General features: G+C 45.2%; 2 protein-coding genes across 2 annotated transcripts; both read left to right on the top strand.

Annotated features, from left to right (window-relative positions):
- Window positions 1-10,102: 10,102 nt before the first annotated feature.
- On the top strand, window positions 10,103-14,393 carry LOC117860671 (receptor kinase-like protein Xa21). The gene is made up of 2 exons (XM_034744391.2): window positions 10,103-13,283; window positions 13,573-14,393. Exons 1-2 carry the CDS (start codon window positions 10,103-10,105, stop codon window positions 13,971-13,973), a joined length of 3,582 nt encoding a protein of 1,193 aa, XP_034600282.1. The 3' UTR covers window positions 13,974-14,393.
- An 888-nt stretch (window positions 14,394-15,281) lies between these two features.
- LOC117847632 (ethylene receptor 4) lies at window positions 15,282-17,870 on the top strand. The gene is given in 2 exon segments (XM_034728876.2): window positions 15,282-17,090; window positions 17,220-17,870. Coding segments are annotated over 2 exon segments (2,376 nt in total). The 3' UTR covers window positions 17,787-17,870.
- The last annotated feature ends 794 nt before the right edge of the window (window positions 17,871-18,664 follow it).

Raw genomic sequence — 18,664 nt, 5'->3', positions numbered from 1 at the left:
ATGTTCAGGTCTGGGCTCATTGCAAATGGCCAAGATGCAAGCACAAGGGCAGATGTGAGAGTAATTACGGAACAACTGGATTTTGGACCCATCTGAGGGTGGCACATAGTATAGTGAAGGGCCAGCAGCAGCTCAAAGTGGAAAAAGATGGGAAGAAAGACATCACTGTTGTGGTACCATATAGGTATGATGAAGAGGTTAGCTTGAGAAAGTTTTACCTAGCAATAGTCATGCATGAGTACCCATTTAATATATCTGAGCATGAGTATTTTGTTGAGTTCATCAAATCCCTGCGTCCTAGCTTTCCAATCAGATCTCGGGTTACCATTAGGAAGGAAATTATGAACATGTTCTTAGCTGAAAAGGAAAGGTTGTATGACTACTTCAAATCTGTCTCTTGCCGATTTAGTGCCACCATGGACATGTGGACTTCAAATCAGAACAAGTCATATATGTGTGTCACTGTACATTGGATAGATGACAATTGGTCTATCCAGAAAAGGATTGTTAACTTTGTGCATGTAAAGGGCCGTCATACTGGTACAAAGCTGTCGGAGACATTTACTGAACTTATGGTTAAGTGGTATATTGACAAGAGAATGTTTGCTCTGACCTTGGACAATGCATCAGCAAATGAAGTAGCAGTCAAAGACATCATCTCTGATCTAAAGGCTAATGCTAGTGCAACGTCTTTGATATGTGATGGAATATTCTTCCATGTGAGGTGTGCTTGTCACATACTGAACCTTGTTGCTAGGGATGGTTTGAGTGTAATCACACCCACAATTGAGAATATTAGACAACTTGTTCTTGCTGTCAAAGGATCTCCATTGCAATGGGAGGAGCTCATGAAGCGTGCAACCGAGTGTGGATTGGATACAAACAAGGGCCTTTCACTTGATGTGTCAACCAGATGGAATTCCACGTATTTGATGCTTCGAGATGCTTTGTACTACAAGAATGCATTCATGAGGCTAAAATCGTCAGATCGCCGTAGGTATGAAAAAATCACTCCTTCTCCTAGTGAATGGGTCATGGCATTTAAACTGTTCCAATGCTTGAAGAAATTCTTTGATCTCACTGAACTATTGTCTCGAACTTTATATCCCACTGCAAATCTATTCTATAGAGGGTTTTGTGAGATAAAGATTTTACTACATGAATGGTCAGTTTGTCAAGATACCACTATTAGTGCAATGGCAAGTTCTATGAGTACGAAGTTCGAAAAATATTGGAAGAAATCATCCACTACACTTGCTATTGCCTGCTTTCTAGATCCTAGATATAAGAAAAGGCTTATAGAGTTCTACATGAGAAAATTCCATGGTACCTCACCTCAAGTTTATGTTGATGAACTTGTTGATGTCATCAAGAAACTGTACCAGTTCTATGCTACTGCTGAACCTTCATCCTCGAGGCCTAAACGTGGGTCAAATGATGTTAAGGATATAGATACAGCTGACCTATTAGTGGACAGCGGAGATGATGAACTAGAGAACTTCTTATATGAGTCTAGTGGGCATGATGCTAATGATATGAATGAGCTGGACAAGTATATGGCAGATCCTCCTCTGAGGCTTAGTGGTCAGTTTGATATCTTGGCATGGTGGAAGAACCAGACCGATGAGTATCCTGTTCTGTCAAAAATAGCTCGTGATTTGCTAGCTGTACAAGTCTCAACCGTCGCTTCTGAATCTGCTTTTAGCGCTGGTGGACGTGTTGTTGATCCTTTCCGTAGCCGTCTTGATCCTGAAATGGTTGAAGCTTTGATATGCATGAAAGATTGGGTTGCTGCAGGCAGAAGAGGTTAGAAAAGTATCTCAGTTTTAGTTATTGTACAATATTTTATCATAATCATGTTTTCTAATATGTATGTCTTGGCTAACTATGATTTTCAGATAGAAAGATTGCTTCAATTGTAGGTGATCTTGAAGTTATTGAGGCTCTTGCTTCGAAGCTGAAGATTGAGGTCATTTTACTGTCTAGTTTAAGTCATTTTCAACAAAGTCAATGCTACTGTAACTTTGTAAGATTGATGCCTCCTATTTGTTGTAGGACGACGATGTCGCGGACAGTGATGAAGAACATGGGCCACATGAAGATGATCTGGACCTCTTTGACATGTAGAAATGTAGAACTTGTGTTCTGTTATTTGTCACTGACTCACTGGTGCCTGCCGTTTTTTTTTATTTTGGACCTGTCAACTTGTGATTTGTGAACGTTATGATTTATGAACTTGTGAGTTGTGGTATGTGGACAGCATGTTCATCTGTCGAGTGTGGATTATGCATGTTCAACTTGTCAGCATGTTCGTCTTGCGGCTGGTATTGACGTATTGTTTACTTGTTTGCATATGGATTATGCATGGTTGCTATTGTTGCATCGAGCTCTCTGTTTCTAAGTGGTTACATATATCTATATTTCCGATTTGTGTTACCGTTTCCCGATCATAATCGACACGTTCCCGTTCGAAATATTCCGTTCCCGATATCGTGTAATACCGGATCCGTTTTCCCGTCCGACCTTCCCGTTCCCGTTTCCGTTCCCGGCCAAAAAAATATAGGAGAGGGAATGGTTAAGATATTTTCCCGACCGTTCCCGACCGTTTTCAGGCCTAGTTTAAACCAGAATCAAATTTAACATTTTGGAAAACTACATGCAACATTTTTTAAAAAAGTAGATCAACATTTAGAAATACAAGATTCAACATTTTCAAAAAAAAAATACCGCTTTCAACATTTTCGACAGCCTATTTCAACAATTTAGAAAAATGGATTCAACATATATCGATACCTACGTCAACATTTTGAAAAAAAAAGCCTTGGCTTCTTCGGCGTCGACGCGCGACCGGTGAACAGGTGCGGCGGTCGGTTGGCTGGGCCGAGGCGCACGAGCAGCGGAGGGGCGCGTCCGGCGGTCGGTAGGCACGGTCGGGGTGCGCGTGCAGTAGAGGGGCATGTCTGGCGGTCGGCAAGCGCAGCCGGGGTGCAGCGCGCGGCCGGCAGGGGCACGAGGACGGCAGGCCGCGACCACAGGTGCGGCTGGGGCGCGCCAGGGGTCGCGGACCGGCGGCGAGGTTGGGGGCAGCCGGCGGCGGCGAGCTTGGAGGCGGCCATGGAGAGGCGCGGTTAGGGTTGAGGAGCAGGTGCATCCCACGGGTGGGATTGTTTTGCACCGATCTCAAACATCTGACGGTAACTGGAAAATTACCGGAAGCCATATATTCCCGGGAAGCGGAGGTTGTGGAGTATCGGAAATGGGCTGGGAGGAAAATGCAATAGGTTCTATATGTAATAGGCCCAATTTCGTGGACGGATTTGCTGGGTGGGCTGGGCCAGTCATAAGTCAGTGAAACAACTGGACCCTTTCCAGACGTCCAGCATATGAATCAAACTTGCCCTTCCTCTAAAAAAAAAATACTAATAATAAAAAATCAAACTTGCCGGGGAATATAGAATGCTTGTGCAAATCCATGTGCCAATTTGTCTGTTTATGCTTGTGGCACTTACAGTCCTGCTGCTGAGTTTGAACGGTGCCATAATACATCTGACACTGGTGACGTCACAGGAGGCTGCTGCTAGCTCAGTGTCCATGGGGGACTAAAAACGAGCTGCCTGGTCGAATGCGTGGAGACCAAATCGGAAAATCATGGTCTATTAAGGCGGCAGACTTTAGTTGAAATTTCTAATTTGGACCATGCGCGTTTAGAGTTATTTTCAAGGTGTCCGATACCGGCGACCCTCGGGATGGTGGTCCTTATTTTTTGCTAACAGGAGGTGCTCTGAGAGAGTTGCAAGCAATCAGAGACAAGCTTTTTGGGTGACTTTCAGTACAAACTCAGGTTTTTTGGCTAAGGATGAAGTAGCATCACCAAGCTTTGTGAAGCATTCAAACTTCAAAAGGGCTTTTTGGCTGAATTTTCAGTACAAACTCACAGATTTTCAGGAATGCTGATACCCCCTCCGTTCCAAATTACTATTCTTTTGATTTTTTCAAGTACATAATTTTTGTTACGTATCTAGATATAAACATAATATATATATCTGGATGCATAACAAAAGCTATGTATCTAGAAAAACCAAAACGAATAGTAATTTTGGATGGAGGGAGTACAAATTGAATCCGTGTGCCATCTGATCTGCCTCTTTGTGGTGTCTGACTGTTGCACTTGTTTAGTCCCGTTGCTGACGATTGGAAGTGACGATACATCTGACAGGCTGCTTCTACCTCACATGGGTGGTCTTTAGCTGTATGGGTACCCAAGCCTCAACTTCCTATGGACTGCCTGCACAATGGTGAGCCAGACCATGTAGCTCTATAATGAGGCAACTGCAATGTATTTGGACTAGGTAATTCATATGCGTCAGCTTTTTGTCGGTGGGCTTTAGTTAGGGGGTGTTTGGTTCCAAGGACTAAAGTTTAGTCACTGTCACATTGAATGTTTAGATACTAATTAAAAATATTAAATATATATTAATTACAAAACCAATTAGATAAATGAAGACTAATTCTTACTTCAGGCCATCTGGCTGCCCGGCCCTCACCCTCGCCGGAATTGATGTGCAGCCCCTCTAATCGAGGGCACAATATGCTGTGTCGAGCTCCCCATGTGTGGCCATAAGCAGATAGCAAGATATAATCAGTAGCCTTTACTTTAGTGTATGTAGATAGCAAGATACACGAAGTGTATGTAGTGTTTCGTAATTGATTGATTGAATTCCTAAGAAAACCAAAGATATAGTCTTTTTTTACGCGATAGGGAAAAGTGACCTACATCAATCCTTAATCCTTATTTGAAAATTTTGGAAGTTGTTAAAGTGGTCACTTTAAGAATACCATCTACTTAGCAACATTCGAACAAGCAAAACAAATTTTGGGTAGAAAACTGACCTTTTAAAAATAGCCCCGTGAAGATTGTGCTGATAACTTCTTAGAGTGTTAGTGTTACATGTCAGGCTTTCTGAAGCGGGTGACTATATACAATGGTAGCTTGATGAATCAAGACTGCAGTATTTAGTTGGAGTATAACATGCTGAATTCTGTCCACTGTAGGTTTCCTAAAACTGCCGCTGAATGGAGAAAGACAAATGATCGTATTAGTGCAGGGTTAGAGATGAGTCCCGAGCTTAGGACAATAAAAACAGTCCTATCATCTGAAGTCTTGTTTCTTGTACCTATCAATATTTCCGGAGGACCACAAAATTAGGCGTAAACCCACAATCAGGCGCTGGGTTGCAGAGGGATATGCACGGCATGACTGCAGGGGAAGTTGGTGACATGTACTTTGAAAACCTTCTGGATAGGAGTATGATCCTTCCAGGGGAAGATGTGAATACATGTAGTGGCAAAGTTGACTCTTGTAGGCTTCATGATATCATGGGCCAAATATGCATTCTCTCCAAGCCAAGGGAGGAAACTCTTGCTTTTACACTCGAAGGATGGATGAAGTTTGAGCGACAAACAAGGGGCAATACGTCACCTTGCCATAAGTAGCAACTGGAATCTGAACAAGCAATTCTAGGTATGAGGTTGCGTTCGTTCGAGGGGGAAGAGCTCGTGTTGAGACAGGGATCTTTCCCTAATCTCGTTCTGCTAGAGCTTGATTATATTACACTAGTCCATCAACCCGTGCTCCCACACGGGCTAATATTTTTAGAAGCTATTGTATTTGAAAATTATTTAGAAATTAAACTCTAAGCTAATAATCAAAATTGATTACCTACTACTCTCTCATTTTTCCAATACGTCAACATAATACTATATAACCTATTTTTATCCAGTTGTGATTGATTTTTAATTAATAATTACTCTATCCACTTTTTCATCCATATTCATACTTTTTCCATTTTGTATCGCACCTCCAATCCTCCATATATTATGTTTAGCATACAAATCAATATTTTTCATCGATTCCTCACATACATGTATAAATGGTCTAAATGGTGACACTCATCATGTGTATATACTCTAATTTAGTATTTTTTATATTAACAATGACATTAATAGATAATTTAGAATTATATATTAGTTTACTTTTTGACATTTCTCTATGATACTTATGATGATAATTAGATTAAGATTTAGGTGTTTAATTTAGGTTATTTTTAATAACAACATACGTGGGTAATATAGATAAAATTTTAGAATGACATTTTAAGTTATGCTTTATAATGATATGTATTAGTAAATTGGATGAAGATTATGGGGTTACTTTAGATAATTTTTTATAATAGCTGAGCTCGGTAATTTAGATATAGGTTTAGAGTTTATTTTTGAATATTTTCACAATGATAGTGGTGGATAACTTTTTAGAAAATATAATAGATCAATGGCTATGATTATTAAAATATACAAGATTAGTGTTTGATGTTTTTGATTTTTATGAGAATTTGTCTCTTTTTCCTAGCTTGTCTCGTGGGAACTAATGCAGAGTCTGCAATGGAAAAAAATAGAACTACATTGCTAAAAACTATTACTATAAGCTACCTCTCATTTGTTAAATATTCGAACACAATACTTATATAGATATATACTTATTATCTTCATCCAATTGTGATAGATTTTAGTTAGTAATTACTCTATAATATTTTCATCCACATTTATAATCTTTAACTTTTCACTTTGCATCGCAGGTATGCGCTTGAATTTGTTTAATGAACCCTAAGTTTGTGATACAATTTTAACATAGAAATATATGTTCTCATCACTTCCTCTATATCTTTATAAATGGTGACACACATCATGCGTATAAACCTTAATTATTATATCATATACTAATAGTGCAAGATATAGACGATTTATTTAGAATCATATATTGTTGTATATTTTTAATTAAGGTTATTCAAACGTAGGGTTATCATGTTATTGGCATCTGTGGGTAATATAGATGCAAATTTAACAGGTTACTTTAAGTTTTTAAGTAATAGTGGTGGGCAATTCGGTTACAAATTAGGGAGTTATTTTAAATATTGTTTATAATGACATAAGTGGATAATTTTGATGGAGATTAGGAGGTTACTTTAGCTATAATGGCAGATGTGGGTAATTTATATATAGATTTAGGAGGTTACTTTAGGCTATTTTCATAATGGCATAGGTGGGTAATTTTTTGAAAATCTAATAGATCCAATGGCTATGATGATTTGAATCTATCGATTGATGGTCGGATGTTTTGCCTTTTTATGAGAATTTCTAGGATTTCTCTTTTTTTCTAGAGTATCCACCTAGAAATCCTAGGTGACTTTACCTAGAGGCTTCTAAAGGAGCCTCCAAATTAGTAATAGTAAGATAGCCTATTTGTCAAGTTTGAATAAGGTGAAACGACGCCGAAACTGGAGCTGCTACTAATTGTGAGTTGGAGCGACCTACAGGAATTGTCAGGGCTAAGGTATCTCACGAAGCTCGAGGAAATTGGGCTGGACCTTCACGACGGTAAGGAATTTAATGACAAAATATGCCAGCGTGATGAGAAAGTGAGGCCAGCACATTGCTTTGGGACCCGCGCGGGCCCGGTCTTTAGGGATTTTGGGGCCAACAATGCTAGCAGGCACTCCTCTCCTCTACACAAATCTCACGCTATTTCCATTTGTATACATATATGTGCAAGTATGTAATGCCTCAGCTACTTATTAGTCGAGTCCGTTTAGTTTAATTTGATTTTAAACTGCTGACTTAGTCGCATGACGTTCTTCAACTCTAAACTTCAGAACTCTAAAGCCAAGGCCAATAAGATATTGCTGAATTTTCTGCAGCTCCATGGTACTCGAAATGGCTTCAACTTGTGCCACATAGGACTGTAGTTCGGTCGAGCTCCCACTTCTTAACCACATAATTAACCTGCTCACTTGCATCAATCAGGCTTTCACAGGATATGCACATCTTGCAATTGACTCATGAAAACGCTGCATTTTAAACGCTTTCATTCCTACATCTTGCAATTCGCAAATGCTCTATGGTGAGGGGAGAGTAGTTTACCTTCGGCGCCGAGCTGGGGACGATGGCATCGCCGCGGCGGTGGCTGCCGTCGGGCAAGCAGAGTTTCAGGGAGTCCGGCTGCAGGTGCTACTTCGCTGGGAGCCTAGGGCCCGCACGTGTACAATGACTACCAGTTTGCGTAATTACATGTTAGCAATAAGTATGTAAGAGTATATTTTGGAGATGCTTAGTGTCAAAGCCTAAGGAAGTTTAACCTCTGAAGTTTTGTAATGTCGGATGTCCCAAAACAAAATATGGGAAGAGTGTCAAAACGAAACGAGGATAGCAATTCAGATGGTAGCCCACTGTTCCCACCAGCTCACCTGCGGTAGCTCCAATAGCTCAACAGCTTGTCAGTAGCATTACCACGATTATTGACAGAGCTGTTCCGTCCACATAATTTAAATGCTTACATGTCAAAAAGAATCCAACCCATTGATTCCTCCAACTACATGTCAAAAAGACTACCGCGAACAAATGCTTTAGAATCAAGTGGAAGCCACCGTTCAAAAAGTACAAATGCAGTGGAACGCATCGAGTAATGGTTTCGTTATATCTTTGAAGATGTTTCTGTAGTTGGTAGAAGGATTGCTTATGTAGTTGCCATCTTTAGACTCTTCAAAAATTCTGATTTGTGCATCATTAAGTAACCAAATTTACTAAAGTCATTGATTTTTATTGCACAAAAACTGATTTTTTTGTCTTCTTTAAACCTTTCTCTTTTTCGTCAAAATACAGTACAGACACATACGTAGATGCTCACATATACGCATGTACACTCACCCCTATGAATACACACGCAACTCTACCCCTATGAGTACCTCCGAGAGACTGAGCCGAGCCGATAGATGTCAAGATTGACGAGGTCACCACTGAAAGAATAGCACGGATTAATTCCTAAAATAAATTCAGAAAACTGCGAGCCCCTGTGTCGATTCGAGGACTTGAACTCGGGTGGGCATGTTCCACTACAAGCAATCTTACCCGCTAAGCTATATTTAGTTTGCCTTCTTTAAGCTTTTTGACAATTCTGATTTGTGCATCATTAAGTTGATGTAACCAAATTTACCAAAGTCATTGGTAAACAATTTTCATCACTGGTGAGTACTCTCTGTTCTCCTTGCCTCCTCCATGTCTGAAAAGCTAGAGCTGAATCAGATGGCGACATCACCGGCTGTTGGGGCTGCCCTTAGTGCCGTCGCTGAGTCCACTTGTACCAGTAGCTAGTGCCGTAGCACATAGCAATATGGAAAAAAAAAGTTCCATTGTTTGATAATGACAGTAGAGAGGAGACCGGGGAATGAAGTCCACCAGCATAATAGACTCGTTATAGCTTAGTGCCCTTGAAGTGGAGGACCTTGACTTCCCCGTTGATTTATTTTTAACTCCCAAAACACAACCGTAAATGCTCACATATATACATACATACACACACTTACCCATATAAACACACACAATTTTACGTATGCGAGCACCTCCGAGAGAATAGGTCAGCAAATCGCCTACCACGCTAAAAGTATAATGCACTTAATTTCTGGAATTATACATCACAAGAAAACTAAGCAGGTGAGATGCACACAATTCTACATATGCGAGCACCTCTGAGAGAATAGGTCAGCACATTGCCTACCACGCTAAAAGTATAATGCACTTAATTTCTGAAATTATACTTCACAAGAAAACTAACCAGGTGAGCTACTCTTAGTCGCGACACTCCATGGCACATTATTCAAGATATTGGCCATTGTTGCGTGAAGGTAGTTGATTATATTATACATGTTTAGAAATTGCTCTTGAAAAGGTTTGGAGCCTGACCGATTTTGTGTATGGTTTTGGTCCCACACCACAAAAGGTGTTCCTTGACCTTTAAAAGATCTTTCCAAAAATAAATAAGAACCACCATGTTTAATTTGAACATGTGGTAAAATCTTTGAACTCAAGTATTTGTTTAACTTGTTACATGTCTAACAAGTACTAGTAGAGGGGAAGCCCCTTCTGTTTTCTTTAAAAAAAATCTGCTTACGTTTCAAAAAGCGTCCAAGCCGTTGATTCCTCCAACTCTATGTAGCCGGGACCGCGAGGAACTCTACATCTCTCATCTCATCTCACCTCCTGAGTCTAGTCAGTTATGCTAATGAATCATGGTCTGAGCTTCGGTTCCCTTGTCCTAACACAAATACAATCACATACACCAGTGACCAGCTTTCCAGATCAAAAACCACCGGGAGCAATGGTAGTATCCATTCGGTCTCTCCTACTCGCCATCGTCATCCTTCAACCTTTTGCTGGTGCTCTGACGCCGGCTTCCATGGCAGGTCCTGCAACCGCCACTGCCACAACTAACGCTGCGGTGGTCAGTACGGACCACCTCGCGCTCATGGCATTCAAGTCCCTCATAAAGAGTGATCCATCGCAGGCTTTAGCGTCATGGGGAAACCGGTCCGTTCCGATCTGCCAATGGCACGGTGTGGCGTGCGGTGTCCTCGGCCACCGTCGTGGCCATGTTGTTGCACTGGACCTTGCTGAGCTCAACCTTCTCGGCACCATCTCACCTTCAATCGGTAACCTCTCGTACTTGAGACATCTTAGCCTCCGCAGGAACCGCCTACATGGAGTCCTGCCTCCAGAGCTTGGTCATCTGCAGGAGCTGAAGCACTTGAGCCTCAGCTACAACTTCATCGAAGGGCAGATCCCGGTGTCGCTTTCAAACTGCAGCAGAATGAAGAACATGTTGCTCTACAGCAACAAATTTCGAGGACAAATACCAAGAGAGTTGGGCTCGTTACACAACCTTGAGGTACTCGCTGTTGGAATTAATAGACTCACTGGAAGCATCCCATCCAGCATTTGGACCCTACTGAATCTGCAAATGCTCATCGTAGAATATAATAATCTTACAGGAGAAATCTCGCCAGAGATAGGCAACCTTGCCAATCTTACCGTGCTTGGCTTCGGTTCCAATCAATTCTCAGGACCCATCCCTGCCTCAATAGGAAACCTTTCAGAACTGAACTTCTTTAGCTTCTCTACAAATAACCTCACGGGAAGCATCCCCCCACTCGAAGGCTTGTCATCCCTCACTGTGTTTGAACTAGATAGAAATAACCTCAAAGGGAGAATCCCGGCATGGTTAGGAAACCTCTCATCATTAGTTACTTTAAATCTTGATAGAAATAGCCTGGAAGGGAACATCCCAGAAGCACTAGGAAACCTTGGCATGCTTACAGTTCTGTCTCTATCAACTAACAATCTTCAAGGGACCATACCTCATTCTATTGGAAACCTTCATTCCCTTCAGAATCTTCATATAGACTATAATAATGAACTAGAAGGTCCTTTACCACCTTCAATATTCAATATGTCCTCTCTTGAAGTTCTTGACCTACAAGGCAACCGCCTAAATGGGTCCTTTCCACCTGATTTGGGCAACACTCTTCCGGCACTCCAATTATTCCTAGCAAGTGAAAATCAATTTCATGGCTCAATCCCACCCTCCCTGTGCAATGCCTCTATGATTCAGTGGATTCAAACAGTAGACAACCTTTTATCAGGAACTATTCCTGATTGTTTAGGTGTCAACCAGAAGAACTTGTCAGTGCTGACCTTTGCGGAGAATCAGCTAGAAACAAGAAATGACCGTGATTGGGGTTTCATGTTTAGCCTGACTAACTGCAGCAGTTTACAGCTATTGGATGTTGGTGACAACAGGCTTAGAGGTGAGCTACCAAATTCAGTTGGCAATCTTTCCAAAAGTATGTGGTATTTTGGCGTAAATTTGAACAGTATAACAGGAAACATACCTGAAGGGATAGGGAATCTGGTCGGCTTGAATTTCATTAATCTGGGTAACAATCTTTTTGACGGCCCTATTCCTGACTCACTGGGGAAACTCAAGAAGCTGAATCGATTGTACCTTTCAATCAATAATCTTTCAGGATCCATTCCATCAAGTATCAGCAATCTTCAAATGCTAAATTTATTAAGCCTTCGAGGCAATGCACTTAGTGGAGAAATACCCCCTAGTCTAAGTAGTTGTCCTTTGCAAGTATTGGATTTGTCATACAACGGCCTTACAGGGTCAATACCGAAAGAACTTTTCTTCATATCTACCATGTCTGATTCCCTGCATTTAGAACACAATTTTTTAAGTGGATCCCTACCATCCGATGTGGGAAATCTAAAAAATCTTAGACTACTTGATTTATCCGATAATAGATTTTCTGGAGAGATCCCATCATCCCTGGGTGAATGCCACAGCTTGCAGCATTTGAATACATCTGGAAACTTCATTCAAGGAAAAATTCCGCCATCACTTCAGCAACTAAGAGGCCTCCAGGTACTTGACCTTTCCCATAATAACTTGTCTGGGAGCATCCCAACGTTCCTTGAGAGCATGAGTGGACTTGTCAGTTTGAATCTTTCATTCAACAACCTGGAGGGTGATGTTCCAAAAAATGGAATTTTTAGCAATGCATCGGCTGTCTCGATTGTGGGAAATGATGGCCTATGTAATGGAATCCCTCAACTGAAGTTGCCACCCTGCTTGAGCCACTCTACAAATAAAAAGAAGCCAACATGGGAGCTTGCCATAACAATATCCACTTGCAGTGTGATTCTATTTATCATATTAGTAACTACAGTGTTGGTACACCACTACCATACCAAGAAGGAAAAGTCAAAGGCACAAATACCACTTATCAGCGAGCCGCATATGAGAATTTCTTATGCTGAATTGGCCAGTGCAACAAACAGTTTTGCTTCTGAGAATCTAATCGGAGCAGGAAGCTTTGGCTCAGTCTACAAGGGAAGTATGACAAGCAATGGGCAGCAACTTCTTGTTGCTGTGAAGGTGCTCAACCTAACACAACGTGGCGCCTCTCAAAGTTTTTTCGCGGAATGTGAGACTCTGAGGTGTATTCGGCATAGGAATCTAGTGAAGATATTGACAGTGTGCTCAAGTATTGATTTCCATGGTGGTAACTTCAAGGCCCTTGTATACGAGTTCCTACCAAATGGAAATTTAGACCGCTGGGTACACCAACATCCCATTGAGGATGGTGAACATAAGGCCACAGATATCAGCTTGAGAGCGCAAATTGCAATTGATGTGGCATCAGCACTGGAATATCTTCATCAAAGCAAGCCTTTGCCAATCATTCACTGTGATCTTAAGCCAAGCAATGTTCTCCTTGACAGTGGCATGGTTGCTCATGTTGGGGATTTCGGACTTGCAAGGTTTCTACATCAGGATGCAGACAAATCAAGTGGTTGGGCATCAATGAGAGGAACAATTGGTTATGTGGCCCCAGGTGTGCTCTATTTTCTATAGTTCATTGTCCTCTTATAATATATTCAACCATGGCAGCTATAACTATAATTTATGCTGTAAAAAATCTAATTTTAAGCATACCTTTTTGTTTATGTTTCTCTTACTTAAATAAGACTGTCTTCATAAATACTCATTTTCCTTATAATAGAATGGAAAATAGCTAGAACATGTAAAAGCTTCCCACTCTTTAAATGTTATGTTATCAAATGGATTTTGAACAGTAATATGTATATACACATATATAAGTCGTGCTCCTTTGTTCATTGCAGAGTATGGCCTTGGTAATGAAGCCTCAACTCATGGCGATGTGTATAGCTACGGGATACTATTGTTGGAGTTATTCACTGGAAAAAGACCAACAGACAGTGAATTTGGAGAAGGCCTTGGCCTTCACAAATATGTAGAAATGGCACTGCCAGACAGGGTGGCTACTGTGGTGGACAAACACTTGTTACAGGAGATAAAAGATGGTGAAGGGAGCGCCTCAAACTCCACAAGAGTTGCAGACATGAAAATTTCTTGCATCATTTCAATTCTACAAGTTGGGGTCCAATGTTCAGAGGAGATACCGACAGACCGCATGGAAATCACTGATGCTGTTAAAGAGTTACAGGGCATCAGAGACAGACTTCAGAAACATCTATGCAGGGAAGAAACACAATTGAGCTGAGGTATTCCAATGTCTCGCTATTACTACATGACAACCACATGGCACCTTGCTAAATCTAATCAGACGGTAAACGACTGCATCCGCTGGACCTTGCTATTGGGGAAACCAGGCAACCAATAAACACAACAGAAGGTGTTGGAAGCTGGTATCTCAGCAACTTCTTTGCTATATTCTATCTAGGACGGGGTTTCACAAAAGGATCGACCTTGTTCCCTATAAGATCCTAATGTTGTAATTGCTGTTCCAGTTAAATTATTTAATTATATCGAGCGACTGTCATGGACATGATTAGTTGATTACCACTACGAACAGGCATATTCGCATTTCCTTTCGCCATCCATATAGGACACGACAATTTCTAGTTCACCGATTTTGCTAATATAACCGGAGATGCGCTGGGAAGGGAAGAGCCGTGTACCTCCTCCCCGAGATCAATGCGAGGCGTATTGCAGAATTAGCCGCCGCGCGCGAAGCCGAAGACGGCGCGGGCCAGGCAGGGGGTCGTCGCCGGCGGCTGCTGCGCGGGAAACCCAGGATCGGTTGCGGCGCTGAAGAATCCGCAGAGGCGGACCCGCGCCGGGGGAAGGGGAGCGGCGGCTCGAGGAGTTCGCCGGCGTGAACAAACCGCTCCGAGGGCGCACCGGAGAGGCTAGAGACGAGACGGAAGAGGAATGGATGCGGAAGCAGGCTTGGGCCAGGCTTTAGTTGGGCTGTGATCGACCTGTAGAGTTGTAATCATCTGGGCCTTTGGCCTCTTCTTCTCATTTTTTAAAATTTAAAATTGCCCACTGCATTCTCCTTTGGCGGCGCGGGAAGCAGCCAGAGTAGGCAGCGGTGGACATACCAATAGATCTTCAACGTGATAGGCTACTATGTCCTCTCTCACGTTAGGTCACGAACACCGTCTCCAATCGTATATGCGACAAGAACTTATTACCTTGAGAAATGCTTAGGAAACATAATGAAATTATGAAGAGAACACACTGCCGTGAGCTAAAATATGAGCCTAATTTTCAACCTCAAATCATAAAACTATTCATGTTACTCCCTCCATCTCAAATTACTATTGCCATTGATCTCGTTCAGCAATCCAAAAAAATTTGGAGCGGAGTTGCTAGGCCTGCATGGATGGAATTGCCTCGGCGCCCGGACAAAAACTGAAGCCAAACAGAACCTGGCTGCCATTACTTCGCGTTGTCAGCTGCATGCAAAGAAAGACTACTTGTCTTCCTCGCAGTCGCATCTACCTGCATGCCGAGGAATACCTTCACGCATGCCCGAATGAGCGAGTGGATGGCAGGGGACGGAATGGCGGCGGACGCGGTGCTGGTGCGGACGGCGCGGCGCTGCGGCGGTTGCGACGGGCGCGAGGACGCGGCGGTGGAGGCGCTGCTGCAGTGGCAGAAGGTGAGCGACCTCCTCATCGCGGCGTCGCTCCTGTCCATCCCGCTGGAGCTCCTCTACTTCGCCACCTGCGCCGCGCTGGCGCCGCTCCGGCGGGCGCTCCTCCAGCTCGGCGCCTTCATCGTCGCGTGCGGCGTCACCTACCTGCTCAACGCGCTCTCCTACGACCGTCCGGGCTCCTGCCGCGTCCTCGCCGCGCTCACCTCCGCCAAGGCCCTCGGCGCGCTCGCCACCACCGCCGCCGCGGCCTCCCTCCCCGTCTTCTTCCCGCGCCTGCTCCGCATCGAGGCCCGCGTGTCCCTCCTCCGCGCCAAGGCGCGCAAGCTCGACCGCGACCTCGCCGCCGTCCGCCGCCGCGAGGAGGCCGTGTGGCGCGTCGTCCGAGCCGTCACCCGCCTCGCCCGCGACTCCGCCGGCGCGCCGCGAGCCATCCTCCGTACCACCATGCTCCAGCAAGCCGCCACCCTCGGCCTCCACAACTGCGCCGTCTGGGTGCCCGTCGCGGCCGCGCCTCACCACGGTGGCGGCATGCTGCAGCTCACCCACCAGCTGCTGCTGCCGGACGAAGACGACAAGGCGCTCGACGGAGGCACGCGCGCCATCTCCGTCCGTCACCCGGACGTGGCCGCCGCACTGGCCAGCAGGGACGCCATGGCGCTCAGGCCAAGCTCCGTGCTTGCGACGGCGAGCGGCGGTGGCCTGCCGCTGGCATCCGCCGCGGCGGCCATACGGATCCCAAATTTCCACGGAGGGGGCAACGCATCAGAGCCGGAGAGCTACGCAATCTTAGTTCTGGTTCGTCGAGCTGACGATGATCACAGATCATCACCTCCAGGATGGAGCAGCCAGGATCTGGAGATCGTGCAGGCCGTCGCCGACCCGGTGGCCGCCGCGCTCTCCCACGCGGTGGCGCTAGAGGAGTCGCAGCTGATCCGGCAGAGGCTGGCGGAGCAGCACGGGGTGCTGCTGCACGCGAGGAGCGAGCTCGAGGCGGCGACCAGGGCGAGGGACGCCGCGCACGCCGCGGTGCGCGACGCTGTGGCGAGGCCGGCGCACGCCGTCGTCGGCCTGCTCTCCGTGATGCAGCAGGAGGCCGCCGCCGCCGTGCTGCGCCCCGAGCAGAGGCTCGACCTCGACGCCGTCGCCCGGACAAGCGCCCTCCTCTCCTCCACCCTGGCGGACACCGCCATGGCAACGTTGTCGACGAAGGACAGCCATGACCCGCCTACCCTGGCGGCAAGGAGGCCGTTCGAGCTCCAGTCGCTGGTCAGGGACGCGGCCAGCGTTGCCGGATGCTTGGCCAGATGCCGGGGCCTCGGCTTCTCGCACCAGCTGGAGGGCAGCGGCGGCGCTGTTCCCGAATGGGTGGTCGGCGACGAAAAGAGGGTCTTCCATCTCCTGCTGCACATGGTGGGCGCTGTGCTGAGCCGATGCCGCCGCCGCCTTGCCGCAGGCGGTGTCCTGTCGTTTTCGGTCTGCAGCTGCAATAGCATCGCCGGTGACGATCAGGACCGGATCCCAGTGCGAGAGCGAGCCAAAATCTCTGCTGGTGGCAACCAAGTGTTTGTCAAGTTCCAAGTTGGGCTGATCACAAGATCAGTGGAGAGTGATCATGGGAGTTTGCCTGCATCCTGGCCGCCACCATCCGGCCATGCTCCTGATTCCGGTGACGACGTGCGGTTAAGCGCCGCTGTGTGCAAAAGGATTGCACAGGTACTTATATGTGATTTTGTTTCATCACATTTATGATTTATATGTGGACAAATCAACCAATTTCTATGCAAATTATGAGTTGTATATATATAAATCTATCATGTATGAATTGACTCTAAATTTGTTCAGGTGATGAACGGAAACATGTGGTGGGCACCGGAGTCCGAAGAAGGCCTCGGAGAAACCATGACGCTCCTCCTGCGGTTCCAGCTGCAGCCGCCACTCAATCCGCACGTGCCCGGTTCAGGCACGTACCGGATCGGAGCCTCGCCGAGGACACTTCCACAGCACCACCACTTCAGCGGCCTGAGGGTCCTGCTCGCGGACGGCGACGCCGTGAGCGCGGAGGTCACCCGGAAGCTCCTCGAGCGGCTCGGCTGCTAGGTGGTGCCGGTGGCGTCGGCCGCCGACTGCCTGAGCTAGCTGGCGAGTGCCGAGCCGCCGTTCCAGCTGGTGGTCCTCGACCTCGACGCCGCCGGCACGACCGCCGCGATGGATGGGTTCGAGGTGGCCCTCAGGATCCGGGAGCTCAGCAACGCCTGCTGGCTGCTGGTCCTCGTCGCCGTGGCGGCGAGCGGCATCGACGACCGCGTGCGCGACATGTGCCGGCGGGCTGGGGTGAACGGGCTCATCGAGAAGCCCGTCACGCTCCCGGCGCTGGGAGCTCAACTTCAGAGGGTCCTCCAGAGCAACTGATCCGATAGAGCTCATGTGTTGGGTTGCGTTACTTGGCATTTACATATCTAGGACGTTCTACGCATCAGTTTTACCTACCTGTAATTGTTGGAAAAATTGGGAAGTTTCGGTTTGTTTTAATCCATAATCGAGATAAATAATTCATAACGAAATTCATAATTTGAAATAGCATATTAAAAGTGCTACACATAGAAGACATGCAACCATCTAAAATTAAGATAAGAAGCACATTTTTCTTCTCATATGACGACAACATTTCTTTGCAATAAGAAAATGTCTACAGAAGATGTTATACCCCCAGTCCCCTAGAGTGGGACCAGTGTCATTGACATTGGTAGCACTATTCATCGGATTAGTAGAGATGATACATTGATGGTGTTTGGTTCGTAGAATGGTAACATAAATGAAAATGGAATAGGATTGCTGTGCTTTCAACTATAGAACGTGCGATTACACTTTTTATTTGGTTCAACTACGGTAATGTAGGTAATGTAATCAGATAATATGTTTTCTGATTACGAAGAGGAAGGGATGGTAACAGACTTGTATAGTGGTGGGATTTGATTGCGGCGTTTACCGAATGGGCGAAAACAAAGAACTTTAACATGATTCATTTGCATCCATAATCCGATTGCGTTACATTTAGCCGAACCAAACACCATCTTTCTCTTTAGAGTACTTGGTAAATGGACATGATCTCTTTTGATGAAGTGACCTTTTGGTGTACGAATACGAGACCTTTGGCGAAACATGAGACCATTAGGTGAGGTAGTGTCCCTTTCACAAATCGTAATACTCACGTGCTATTGCCAGCTGTTGTTCGGCTGCTCACAAGCTCCGCGTGGATGGCACCTCCTCCTCGCCGCGACTAACGATAA

Source organism: Setaria viridis, chromosome 1 (genome assembly GCF_005286985.2).
Source record: "Setaria viridis chromosome 1, Setaria_viridis_v4.0, whole genome shotgun sequence".
NCBI classification, from domain to species: domain Eukaryota; kingdom Viridiplantae; phylum Streptophyta; class Magnoliopsida; order Poales; family Poaceae; genus Setaria; species Setaria viridis.
This window is presented reverse-complemented; position numbering and strand designations above follow the sequence as displayed.